This window comes from Xiphias gladius, chromosome 22 (assembly GCF_016859285.1).
Source record: "Xiphias gladius isolate SHS-SW01 ecotype Sanya breed wild chromosome 22, ASM1685928v1, whole genome shotgun sequence".
Taxonomy (NCBI): Eukaryota; Metazoa; Chordata; class Actinopteri; order Istiophoriformes; family Xiphiidae; genus Xiphias; species Xiphias gladius.
The window spans coordinates 1,770,600-1,783,688 of record NC_053421.1 but is presented as its reverse complement, the minus strand read 5'-3'; the positions used below and the strand labels follow the sequence as shown (position 1 = coordinate 1,783,688).

The 13,089-nt window shown below is 39.0% G+C and overlaps 1 protein-coding gene across 6 annotated transcripts in view; it reads left to right on the top strand.

Moving 5' to 3' along the window:
• The window catches only part of ano10a (anoctamin 10a), a 45,086-nt gene that overhangs the window by 9,123 nt on the left and 22,874 nt on the right, over positions 1-13,089 (top strand). For all 6 annotated transcript variants that reach the window (XM_040117144.1, XM_040117143.1, XM_040117142.1 and 3 more), the window contains 8 exons: positions 1,933-2,052; positions 2,592-2,776; positions 2,878-3,262; positions 4,089-4,144; positions 4,269-4,343; positions 4,694-4,882; positions 5,025-5,216; positions 5,601-5,729. In XM_040117144.1, the coding sequence (XP_039973078.1) occupies positions 1,933-2,052; positions 2,592-2,776; positions 2,878-3,262; positions 4,089-4,144; positions 4,269-4,343; positions 4,694-4,882; positions 5,025-5,216; positions 5,601-5,729 (1,331 nt within the window). The remainder of the gene's footprint in view (positions 1-1,932; positions 2,053-2,591; positions 2,777-2,877; positions 3,263-4,088; positions 4,145-4,268; positions 4,344-4,693; positions 4,883-5,024; positions 5,217-5,600; positions 5,730-13,089) is intronic.

The following is a 13,089-nucleotide window of genomic DNA, read 5'->3' as shown; positions in this document are numbered from 1 at the left end:
GCTGCCATGTGGTCAATTGAATGAGACGCATGGAGAGATGTACCTGCGGAGGGAAATCCAGACCTCCAGCTTGTGGGGCAATAATGGTGACTCTCTTCTGCGAAAAGTAGCTAAGGTTTCACCAAAAAGTTGCTAGATTTGGTGCTAGGTGCATTTGTGAAGAAAAACTCACTAAAGGGATGTGGAAAGTCAGTAAATCTAGTGACAAAGGCGCTAGATTTGCAGAGATGACGTATTTTTGTAGGTCAACCCCAATTTTAGCATCACTGTAGTCCCCTTGACAAAGAGCCAATAGGATTTTTCCATTGGATTTTGGATTATTGCAGATAATAGATTCTGTGACAAGCAAAAATTTATGATACTTACACGTTTTGTTCAGCAGGATAATCTTCACAAATGAGCACCACTTTTGAAGACTAAATAGAATCACCAGAAGTAGAAAGCTAATGTTAGGCTATGAATGAACTACAGCACGGTTTCATGAGTTCAATGTCACCACCACTAAACTTCCTTTTTGTAACTTGATTTATCATGCTTACCTTTTCTACAAAAGCTTTTCCTCTTAGAAAGCTATTAATAGTTTGCAAGAGCGCAAGTATAAACACAGCTAGGCTTTAAAGGCGGACTGGTGATTAGATCGGTTTTTGTGTACAGCATGATGACGTTTAATGACCAAATCTTTTAAGACATAAAAGCTTAAAAAAAATCACAAGTGGGATTTTACCAATGTATTTTATTTCGTTGAATAAAAAGTGAAAATGTCTTGAGCTTGTGTCAACTACAGGCCTTAACAAAAGGCATCTAACCAAAAACCCATTCAAAAAAGCCATCAACATCGGGGCAAGGGAACCGGAAGTGCAAAAATGCAAACTTATTTCTGGGTTTTAGGACTCAGTCCTGCAGCAGTACTCATTTTGAAAGAGCAATGGCCAATGGGGAGTCTCCAACACTAGGCTGGCCGACCAATGGTGTAACTTCAGCACCCAGTCACACAGCATTCGCCTGACTAATAGTGTAACTATCACTCACTCACTCACTCAGTCACTCACTCCCTCACTCATGGACATTTGTGTTTATAGGGTTTGTAACAAATTATGTTTTTCTTCAGTTTCAGCTTGTGACAGGATTTTACTGTTTTAGGAGCTATTGTGGCACATTTACATATTTCGTTGAGCGTAACATAGAGTGTCTTAGTAGTAGTAATGGTTTTCAGTTGTAATTAAAGAAGGCAGCACAACTCTGCCTTACTCTGCCAACAGAGCAGACTGAACACAGCCTGTGTCCCCCACCACTGCTCTGTACCCCCCTCTCTCTCTTTGTCTCTCTCACTCTTTCCGTAGCTGCAGTATGGACACAATAAATATGCAAATGCAGTGAAATATTCCCAGCGTAAGATAAGGAAGCAATGAAATTTCAGAGGAGATAGGGTGCCTCTATTTAGTGCCTGTATTTGACAAATCGCGTTAAAGCTGAATGTAATCATTTTCGACAAATGATGCACTCGAAAAATGACAGATGAAATGATAGAGTTTTCATTTACTTGTATTTAGTCACTCTGTATTAAACAATAGGAATTATTGCTGTAGACAGTGCATTGTGTACAATGGGCTGGCTCCCAACTATTGTACGCCTGTCCTTAAAGATTAATTTTCTAATTTAAGAAAATTAAGCTGCATATTAATTTAGTTGGGATGGTGAGATCAGACAAACAAAAGTCAGGGATAAAAATGCAGCAAGGTTGTTTTCATGGCGCTCAAAACTCAGTGAAACATCTCCCATATAATTCACATTTTGAGTCTTTATCGAAACACCTATACACAACATTTTAAATACTCATGCTTTAGATTATTAAATAACTATTGTATGATACTGAAGTAAATTGATGGCAGAAAAATGCGCAGGAAGTAACATGTTATTTTCTTTACATCTTAGTTCGTAGACTGCAGTCCAAAGGGATCCTGATCCAAATTTTTCCTCTCCATGAAAAGGAGGAACTTAAGAGACTGTCTTTTTCTTGGTACAAAAAGGTGAAGTTGTCCCCTCAGCCTCTTGGTAAGTGGAAAAAGTACCAATTAACTCCCATTGTCAGTTTTTGTGAAAACCTTACAGTTAGCACACACATTGATGTACATTTTTACTCCTTCCACATTCTTAAAGGTGCTATATGTAAGTTTTTACTATTGCTACATAGCCAATGTTAGCATCAACAGCTGTTTACTTACCAAGAGCTTCAGCCATCATTGAGTTCACAAGACAAGAGGTAAGGCAACACTACTTCTTCATCCTCTCATTTAGACTGAGTGCTGACTGGTTTTAAAGTAACTCACTGTCGCAAAGTGGTATTACAAGATGGGATGGGCCGGGGCTAGCTGGTTAGCATGCTAACTTCAGTAGAAGAAAAGAAGTGATAAAAATAGAAGCAAAATAAAAGTTAACATTACCCTGCTTTCCACCACTGGAGACAACTCTTGGCGAGTATTTCTCTTCAGTTTATAATTATTTTCCTCTTTTACATGTATTTGACTGAAATGTTCTGAGTAATCCTGTTAGTGCTCCAACCCACCTTTTTCTTCTTTATTCCCTGTCCCTAGATGACATCAGACACTACTACGGTGAGGGTCAGGCCTTCTACTTTGGCTTCCTGGAGTACTTTACCTTTGCCCTGGTGCCTATGGCCCTCATTGGGGTGCCTTACTATCTGTTTGACTGGGAGGACTACGACAAATACGTGGTCTTTGCTGTGTTTAACTTGATCTGGTGTACTGTTATTCTGGAGGTATGGAGAATGATTTTTACTTACAGTAACTTTTTTGTAAATACAAAGGGCTTTAGAAGAAGAAACTTGCAAAGTGATTAGCTGAACCTTTCCTCCACTAGTTATGGAAGCGGTACAGTGCCTCACTAGCTTACTGCTGGGGCACACTGAGCAGGAAGAAAGCCTTTGAAGAACCTCGGCCTGGTTTCCATGGTGTGCTGGGGTTCAACCCTGTGACGGGCCGTGAAGAACCTCTTTACCCCAATGCCAAGAGGCAGCTGCGTATCTACCTTGTATCCCTGCCCTTTGTCCTGCTCTGCCTCTACCTGTCCCTCTACGTCATGATGATCTACTTTCAGATGGAGGGATGGGTACTGTCAGTCCATGATGAAGAGCCCACATTCTGGACAGGAGTACTGTTGTTCATCCCCAGTATTATCTATGCTGTGGTCATAGAGGTTATGAACCTCATTTACAGATACGCTGCTGAGTTCCTCACAGAGTGGGGTGAGTAGTTAGTTCTATATCTGTTCTTTGTTTTAGGAAGAGTGTCAGTATAGAAGCAACATACATCAAATCAGACACTGACATCAATTAATGATTTATGGAATTTATCAAGCAGAAATGCTTAACAATATCTGTATCCTGCTTCTCAAATATGACAATTAGCTGTTTTTATTTTCACAGTAAAGTAGTTATGTTAAGATGTAGGACTTTTTGTTGGAATAACAAAACCAATTTTAAGATGTCACTTTAGTCCCGAGGAACATGAAATTGTCCTTTTCTCACTACTCATCCTGTGAAAACATTTGTATAATGTCTTCTGTGGCTTATGGAGTTTTGTCAAGTCTTAGAAAATAACTCGAGTGACATCAACTAATGTGAATGTTACATTATGGTAAGTCTGTGCCTCCCATAATGCAACATTGCACATTAGTTTTTATTGACCATCCTTTTTTTTTATTGCAAGTCCCCAAACAATACTAAGTCACTTTCACTCCTCGAGTTTGTCATTTGGATTCGAATTATGCCTGTACAATATTATATTATTATATTATATTACATTATTATATTATATTATATATTACAATATTGTAACATGTTTAACTTTTCAATACAAAACATTTAGATGTTTCCTGTTTCCTTTGTCAGACCAAATGAATTTGGAGTAAACTGTGGAATTGAAGATTGACTGTGATAGACTGTATTCTTCAATGTATTCTTAGGATCAAGGAAGAAATGTTATATGAGCAATGGAATGAGCTGAAGATCTTTGCCGTTAATTTTTGTTGCATGACATGCTTTCCGATGTTTTTCCCCGTTGTGTGTTTAGAAAACCACAGGCTAGAGTCTTCATATCAGAATCACTTGGTCCTCAAAGTATTAATAGTGAGTATAAATTACTTATTTATGTTTTCTAAAATATTGCCAATTTCATCCTTAAGTGGTCAGAGCGCAGCTTTTCTTGTCAACACCCCATTTATCATTGCTGACTTGACTCTTTTTTCTTTAGTTCAACTTCTTCAACTGTTTTGCTTCGCTGTTCTACATCGCCTTTGTCATGCAGGACATGGTGCTGCTCAGACAGGTAAGCCTACCTTCCTTCCATCCTTCCTTCACCCTTATCAGTTTTCATCTCTTCCTGCTTCCACCAGTTTCAATATTTATTTTATTTGCATCCTCGTTTGTTTCCTTGTTTTCTTTTCTTCTTATTTTACTTGTTTCCTTCTTTCTATCTTTATTCTTATCCCTTATTCCTTTCTTCCATCCTTGATTTCTTTATTACTTCCCTCTTCACACTATTCAACCTTTTTTCTTTGGGTTCTGTCTTCCCCATTTCTCTTTCTTTCTTTCTTTCCTTCCCTTTCTGCACTCCTCATTTTCCTTCATTTTCCCTCACCCCACCTGGTTTCTGTTGTTTTCTTTGTCTGTGTCCAGAGTCTGGCCACCCTGTTGATCACCAGTCAGATCTTGAATCAGTTCATGGAGGCCTTCCTGCCCTACTGGCTCCAGAGGAGACGCAACAAGAAGATGATCCACAAAGTCCAGAAGAGAAGAACTCTGGAGGACAAAGAAATTCCTCAGGTTGAGCAGGTCCGGCTGGAGGCTGACATGAGCACATACCTAGTAGGTGCACACGGTCTTTTCTCTCCTTTAGTTTCATGATTTTGCTTTGCAAGAATAAATTCAATACATGAGACAAATGAATGTCGAGTCTCCATTTGTGTGTGTATGTATATGTCTGTCTGGTCTTCTCTCCCTCTCTCAGGGTACATTTGATGACTACTTGGAGCTGTTCCTGCTCTTTGGTTATGTTAGTCTGTTCTCATGTGTCTACCCTTTGGCCGCTGTCCTAGTGGTGTTGAATAACATCACTGAAATTTATTCTGATGCCTTCAAGATGAGTCGTGTGTTCAAACGACCCTTCTCCGACCCAGCAGCAAACATAGGAGTCTGGCAGGTGAGACACGCAAAGACAACTAGCCTGTATGTGAACACCGATGATAGATTGCTTCAGCAGCTTTTATGGACTCATCCATATCCATAAGGATTTTTTTCTGACACAAAGGAGGCAGTTAATGTTATTTTTAAGGAAATAAAAAGTGAAACACATGACCTGACAATAAATGGCACACATATCTTCTCTAGTTAACATTATTCAATTCTGTCGGAATTATTATCACACCTTGCACCATACACACTGCATGTGCACCATCAATGATAATATTATACTTCCTCAGGGACAAAGTATCACTTACTCTTCACTGTGACCAGCTGGCAAAAATGGTTTCCATTTTTGGAAGCAAATCACTGACGGTTGCTGTCCCTCTGGTTCTGTGTCCAGCTAGCCTTTGAGGCCATCAGCGTAATAGCGGTTGTGACCAACTTTGCACTGATTGGCATGTCTCCACAAGTCAAGGCTTACTTCCCCAACTCAGAGACACAGCTCATATTGTGGACAGTGGCTTTCGAGGTAATTCATATACACATACATACACAAAGACACTCCCATGTACATGCACATAGTAGTGATCCACATAGAACAGTAAACCTTTGTGTTGTGGTCACACAACATCTGTGCTCTATTTTGCAGTGCATCAGTTAGTTATCCAAACTAATTGTTTTGGTATGACTTATAAAACAAGGCTTGGCTTGTCCCCTAGCAGAAAAATAAAAGCACAGCCAGCCTCAAAGAAACAGGGACAAGTGAGTTTGATTTTATAGTGGGGATGTCCAGACCTAACCTAAAGATTATAAAAGGGACCAGTCGAGGTTTTTTTTTTTTAATTTAATCGGATTGACTTAAATAAATCCTTATCTACTTCGAATTCTTACTTTTCGAATTTTTACCTCGAAAGGTTGGCCCCAGTCGAAGACAAGATGGTCAATTCCTGTCGAAACCATTTTTACACAACTTTTCTGCACTAACACTCCTCCCCTTACAGATGTTACACACCACACTATTGGACCACATCTAAAATGCTACAAAAAATGAGAATGAAAGCTGTGCTATGGGCTTTTTTTAATATAGCTGTTTAGATCTTGGCTTTACTCAGTTTAATGTTGACTCACTTTAGGCCGTGTATAGTTTTCAGTTGTATAATGTAGGACAATATGAATGTTTTTATTTGAGGTCTGATTAGACCTCTGCTTATGTTGAAATTTGGCTGAGCTATGATACAGTTATGTAGGGTCATCAAACTCAGTTTACCAATAACAATAAAAAGCTGTTACCTAACAACTTCAAAAAGTCCTGTCAGTTGTTCTGCCTTAACAGATAAAATTTGAAAGTGAATAGATGTCAATCAAGCACAGTCTGTACACCCAGGCAGAGTTGAATACGTCTTGCCGCATTTCTTTCTGAAATCTGTGGGGAGAGAAATCTAGTCCGACTGCACCTTGAGGACAGTCTATTTGGGCGTAATAAATAAAAACCTAGCCACCTAGTTGGCTATATTGTAGGTTGAGGGGCCTTTAATTGAAACATGGAGATACAGCCCTGTTCTGTGCCTGTGTATACTGTATCTTCAAGCAAAATGCTTTAGTTGAGGGGCTGTTGAAGATTTTTGCTCACTAGATGGAGCCAGAGGCCAAATTTGATCCAAACAGATCTGTGAGTGATAGAGAGCGACAGAAAGAATGGGTGAGAGAGTGAGGGAGTGAGATTTTGTGCTATGTGTGTATCTGCAGAAATGGTTTTTGCCCCGTGCATTCCTGTCAGCCTATCATTGCTGAGACTTTTGTGTGTGTTTGTGTTAAATCCATCATTAAAACTCCAGACTATTCCTAGAGTTCACCTTTACTAATTTTGGCATCAGCCTGCTCCCCTTTTCTCTGTGTTCTATTCTGATAGCATGACGAAACTGCTTAACACACTCACACACACATACAGCTCATGTCTCGAGAGCAGAAGCTTAAAATAACAGCACTAACAGAGAAATAGTGAGGCTGTAGTGAATAGGGTGGATGGTGAAGTGTGGAGAGGTTTCTTCAGAACAAATTATAGAGAAAAAATTTGTATGTTTGTGCTGCTTTAACAAGCTCTGGAGGGATGATTGTTCTAACCATCTAGTTATTGTCTCAAACTGTAAAATGCTCTATAACGTTGACTGTACCTCACTGTACAGCAGGTCTCTGCTGATGCTATGGCAGAAACTGGGTCTTATCGATTGTCTGGATATTTGATTGAATGTGTGGTCTACACACATAGAGGTGATTGATATACTCCTCTTTTCATGGAAATGTTGTTCCCCTTTGGGATTTTTACTCTTCAGCAGCTGTCCCGGTAACCTTCTGTTTAATGAAACCTTCTTTTGGTGGGAGTTTCCTTTTTGTGAGAGATGGATTGAGCTATTTTAGTATCACTCCTGTAGGTTTAGAGCCCTAACTATTATTTTTATAATAGTGTATTTGTGTATTTTGTCCCAGGAACCCCCATCTGGTAAGATTTTTGTCATTGTTTTTGTTGTTGTATTGACTGTTTACACTGTTAGTCGGCGAGATGAATCGTTAGAGTGAAACCTATTTCTTAAATATATTTCTAATTAGGAACAACCAAGTGAATTAAGCTGACCCTCATTTTGCTGTAGACTCCCTGGAGCCCTTTAGAACCACAGCAGCCTGCAACTTTTCACTTCATTGGAGGTTTTTTTGCATTCTCAGCTCAGCTGACTGCGGACAAGGTCCTACAACATGTTACGGCTCTATTTTTTATAGGTTTATACAAATGCAAATGTGAGTCCATTCTTGTAAAAGCTGAACATCAAGACTACGAGTCTGACATGCTAGTGTCTCTTTGAGGCTAGAGTTAGGCACAGTGATGGTTAAGCTAAATGCTAACGTCAGCATGTTAATGTGTCATAATGACAGTGATAACATGCAGATGTTTAGCAGATATAATGTTTACCACGTTTAGTAACCAATGTATTGGACAAATTAAAATGTTTATGCCTCTGCAACAGCCGTGGCCCGAGGCATTATGTTTTCAAATTGTCCATCTATCCATCCGGCCAGCTGTACATTCATCTGTCTGTCCCATTCTCCTGAGTGCGACATCTTGGGAACTCCTTGAGGGAATTTCTGCAAATTTGGCAAAAACGTTCAGTTGGACAGAAGGATGAACTGATTAGAATTTGGTGGTCAAAGGTCAAAGGTCAAGGTCAGTGTGACTTCCCATAACATGTTTTTGGCCATGATTCAAGTACACTTATTACCTTTTATTAGGGAGTTCATTTGCAATCAAGGGTCAACCGATTAGAATTTCGTGGTGAAATTTCAAGGTCACTGTGACCTCACAAAACACTTTTTTGGCCGTAACTCAAGAATTCATATGCTAGTTATGATAAAATATACTTGATAACTTTTATTAAATTTCTTGAAAGTCTTAACTGCATATACGAGTCTGGACAGACATGGATTTTAATTGCAACTTGACCTGTCGGAAGAGGGATAAAACCGCAAAGCGGTAATTCTAGTTCTATCTTTTTTTGTGATTGCTTATGTTAGGCACGACTTACTAGCAACGGGGCTCAAAAATGTGAAGATACTCTGCCTGTTCATCCACTCAAAACTTTCCTGAGCTTTTCAGTAAATTTGCTTTGGATATTGATTGTCCATAGAGAATGAACTCCAATGGTGACCTAATGTTCTTTAGGCAGGATTTACTCCTTCTGAACTGCATTTTGGATGGTTTGATAGCATTGGAAATCTCCTCCCTCGAAGGGCCATGCAAAGCATAGTAATTCTCTCTTTAACTCTCTTTTTTTTTCATTTATTACACAACTATTTGTGGCAATTTTGATGTGAACAGCAGAGTGTTACACTATGAATGTCTTCTAGGATAGACTGTCTCAAAATGTAGGCCGTTATCCCCAATTTCAAACAATATCCTGATTCCTCCCTCTCTATCACAGCCAGCTTTTCACTCCTCCTTTGAGTGTGGACAACCACAAACACATTTTTTTCTGACAATCTCTCCAGGAAGACATTCATATTGTTGCACACACTTGTTCACATAAAAAGTGATACAAACAGATTTGTAACAAATGAAAAAAAGAGAGCTAAAGAGGGAAGTGCAATGCTTGGCTACTTTCCCACCTCTGCAAAAATAGCCAGTTGTGCTTGGTGTGAATGTTGGATTTGGCGGTTTTCGGAAGATGCAGAAATCGGTTGACACAGATGTTTGGGTAGCATTGTAAAAACCCTCTCCCTTTTCTGACGTCAGATAGGAGGTATCTGACATGCAATTTGGGAGGAGTATAAATAAAGCTTTACTCAGCCCATTTATACTCCCAAGGGGGTAACTCTTATCACTTTAATGGCAACATGACTTTAAGTGCTGACCTCAGGGCAAACTTTATATTTCAACCTAACTGCTGGTAATGTTGTAAGATTAACAACACCTTTAGTATGTTGATTACTTCCTTGTATCATTTTTTTATTGATTAATGTGGGTATAATGTCTAGACTCAAGGAGCTGCTAGCAGAGCTTTAGGCTTTTAATCCTGTTGATTAAAAAGGAGATGGTAAGAAAGTCACACACTCTTGCGCTTACAGGGAACATGTCACCTCTCATCCATCCCTGCTTCCTTCAAACTCTCCTCGGCTGAAGAGAAGTGAACATGACTTTTTATAGCAATAGACTGCATACAGGTCCAGGGGGTGATGTTCTCTCTTTGGCTTATACTCTGCCCCCTTACCTGAATAAGTAGAGGATGCGAGGTCCTGCCCTGGTAAGCACAGAAAAAAAAACAAGGCCAGCTCCCAGCATGTGTTACACTATTACCCACTCCTTTACCATGTGGTAGTGTGTTTCAGTGATCCATGCTGCCATGGCATCCTCTGCATGATGACACACTAGATCAGTTAGACCTGTCTGTGCATATGTGTGTGTGTGCTCGTCTTTATAGTGTACTTTATACCACATGCCTGAGATAGAAAGCTCAGATCAACATAGAGATAGGAGAGAAAAAGAGTCAGCAAATGAAATGAAGGTGGAAACAGATAGGAGAGAGGAGACGGAAAAACGGTCATCAACGGAAAGGGCTGAGAAGAACAGATAGGTCTGAGGAGAGAGAGAAGAGGTGAAAATGGATTGAGAGAGGGAGAGAAAAACAGTGCATGTGTGTATATGATGAACTTGAGTCACTAGCTTATTGTACATATAAGCACGTTCCTCCCTGTAACCATTCAGCACAATTCCTAGAAAAGAGCAAGCAGGCAATTAAAGAGGTGGGACAACAAGAATAGTGAAGTGTCAAGTGTACTAAGGGTGGCTACACTTGAATACACTCAGATGTTGATTATTGACACATCCAAAATATTGCTGTTGGAAAAGCACTTTTTATATAAAGCCGTTAACAGACCTGTGGGTGCATGTGTTTTTAAGTAAGGCCACCTCCAGTGGGAATAAAACCTATAACCCTAACTCTGTCAATGCTGGGCTTCAATCACAAATGCTTTTTTGATCTTATAGTTTCAAATTTCTCTTTTTAGGTCAGTCATCATATTAACAATCTTCATTAATCTTTAATTTAATCTTCATTCTTTAAAGTGAGAAAGACGATTCAAACAGCTGAGGGGTAAAATCAAGTGACTCAGCCCCTCTTATCTTGGTTATGGGGTTGGGGTTGAGGTGGGGGAAGGCAGGAGGGCAGCACCTTGTTGCTTTCCAGCAGCAGTGCTATGATACCTGGGTAATTACTGTACAGGGCTAACATACATCAGTGAGCAGTAACCAGGCAACCGGCCAGCCTGCTACAGAAACAGACAGACACTTTCTTTTAGAGTTACGAGTCTGTCTGTTATAATCTACTCATTTCAGTGCAGCAGAGCCAACACAACAGGGACTCTTAACTGAGTCTTCTCACAAAGGATCAGGTGTTTTTTATTTGACAAAAACCTTTAGAACATGCATGTTGCAGATATTATTTGTTGACCTGAACTTTCTTAAACCAACAGCACAGGTTTTCCCATCAGTGCCGAAAAACCTGAATATCTTTGGGTCTGCACACTGAACTAAACTGATCTGCACATAACACAAAATTTTCAACAAATTTCAAGATGCTTCAAAAACTGACATATTATCACTTGACAAAGTTGTTATGAGTAAAATTTTAGCAAACAATTGCCCATTTACACGTTGATCAGACATGGAGCATCATTAGAATTCACATTGAGTTGTGTTCTGGGCCACCTGCTGCATTTAAAGTTCAGTATTCACTCTTTTTGGCTGGACTGCAAAAGTGTGGCCAGCCCTATAATTGCAAATGTCTGTCACTGATTGCCTGATTGACTGACTGACTTAGTGATTAAGTTACACCACTGGTCGGTCGGCCAAGGGTTGGAGTTTCTCCATTGGCTATTGCCTTTTCAAAATGAATTGGCGCAACATTTTCTATTATGTCATCAAGACAATGTGTACAGGCAGTGTTGCCAATTTAGCGCCTTTTGTCACTAGATTTACTGACTTTTCACATCCCTTTAGCAACTTTTTTTTTCAAAAAAGCACCTAATGAAAAATGTTGATGAAATGGAAAAATTTTGGACAAATCTTAGCTACTTTCCACGGAAGAGAGTCATCAGTATTGCCCTGCGAGTGTGAGGTCAGATTTTCCTTCCGCATGCACACCTCTCTGTGACTCCTTCAATTGACCATACGGCATCTTACACAGATGTGAATGAGCTTCTAACTTCTCTCTGAATTATCATTTTACTAGTAAATATAACCAAAATCACAGCAAAGACGTTGTATTTAACGTACGTGTATGGTGATTTTGTTAGATGATGTCACGGTTATAAAATCAGTATTGCAGAGCAGCAGCTTGGAAATGGGCTGGAAGTGACAGCTGGTTAATTATGTAGTTTTAATGGACCAAGTTTCAGACACAATTTCAACACAAACAAGAACATGTAAATAAGAACAGCTTTATTGAAAATTCCCTTTGTGTATTCACTATAAGAAACACCTTTTACATTTTACTCAAGTCATTGGATCCATTGTTAATATGAAAATATTGATTTGTAGTACTTTAAATCACTTTTAATCACAAATACCAGTTTTAAATGGATAGTATATTGTTTTATTAAACAATCAGTAAGGCTTAACTTATTAAAATATAGGCAATTTGATTTTAATTACAGGTTTATTGTTTTATGTTGTTGTTTTGCTTTTCAATGGCTTCAGTGGGAAAGATTAAATCCTGGTTTTGCTTGAATTGAATCTAGGCCAGTGTCCTACAATATCATAAAAACAAAGACAAACAGCTTGTTGTTATTGTGGCTCTGTACAGTAATAAGGGTGCACATATGTGCCACTTAACATGTGTGTCTGTCAAATTCTCTGTTTCTCCAAGGTCATTTTCAACAGCCCAACACATAAAAATATCATTACAGTTTTTTAGATAAAAAGATTAACTTTCACCCACTGATAACTGCAAAAGAATCAGACCTGATCTAAACAATGAGCTAGCCTAGCATCCTACTGTTTGCATGGGCTTTGTACTGAGCGGGCTTGGAACTCAGTGTACTAGACAACTTAATCTTCCAACCTTACCTTATATAAGAGGATCCCCTCACTGTACAGGATTACAGGGGAACCGTGTATTTTGCTTGTTTTTTTGGGTTGGTTTTTTTTTTGCCTGTTATAATGTTAGTTTAATACTGGTTAAGGGTCAGTAGCACTCAGAGGAACCCTATGATATAATATCATATATGGATAATTAATTTTGAGTGACATTTCCATCTATGGAAGAATAGTATTTGGTTAGCTATAATAGAAGGATATCTACTGCTTTTATAATCATAATCTAGAGGTATGTTTAAAGCTGCACTAA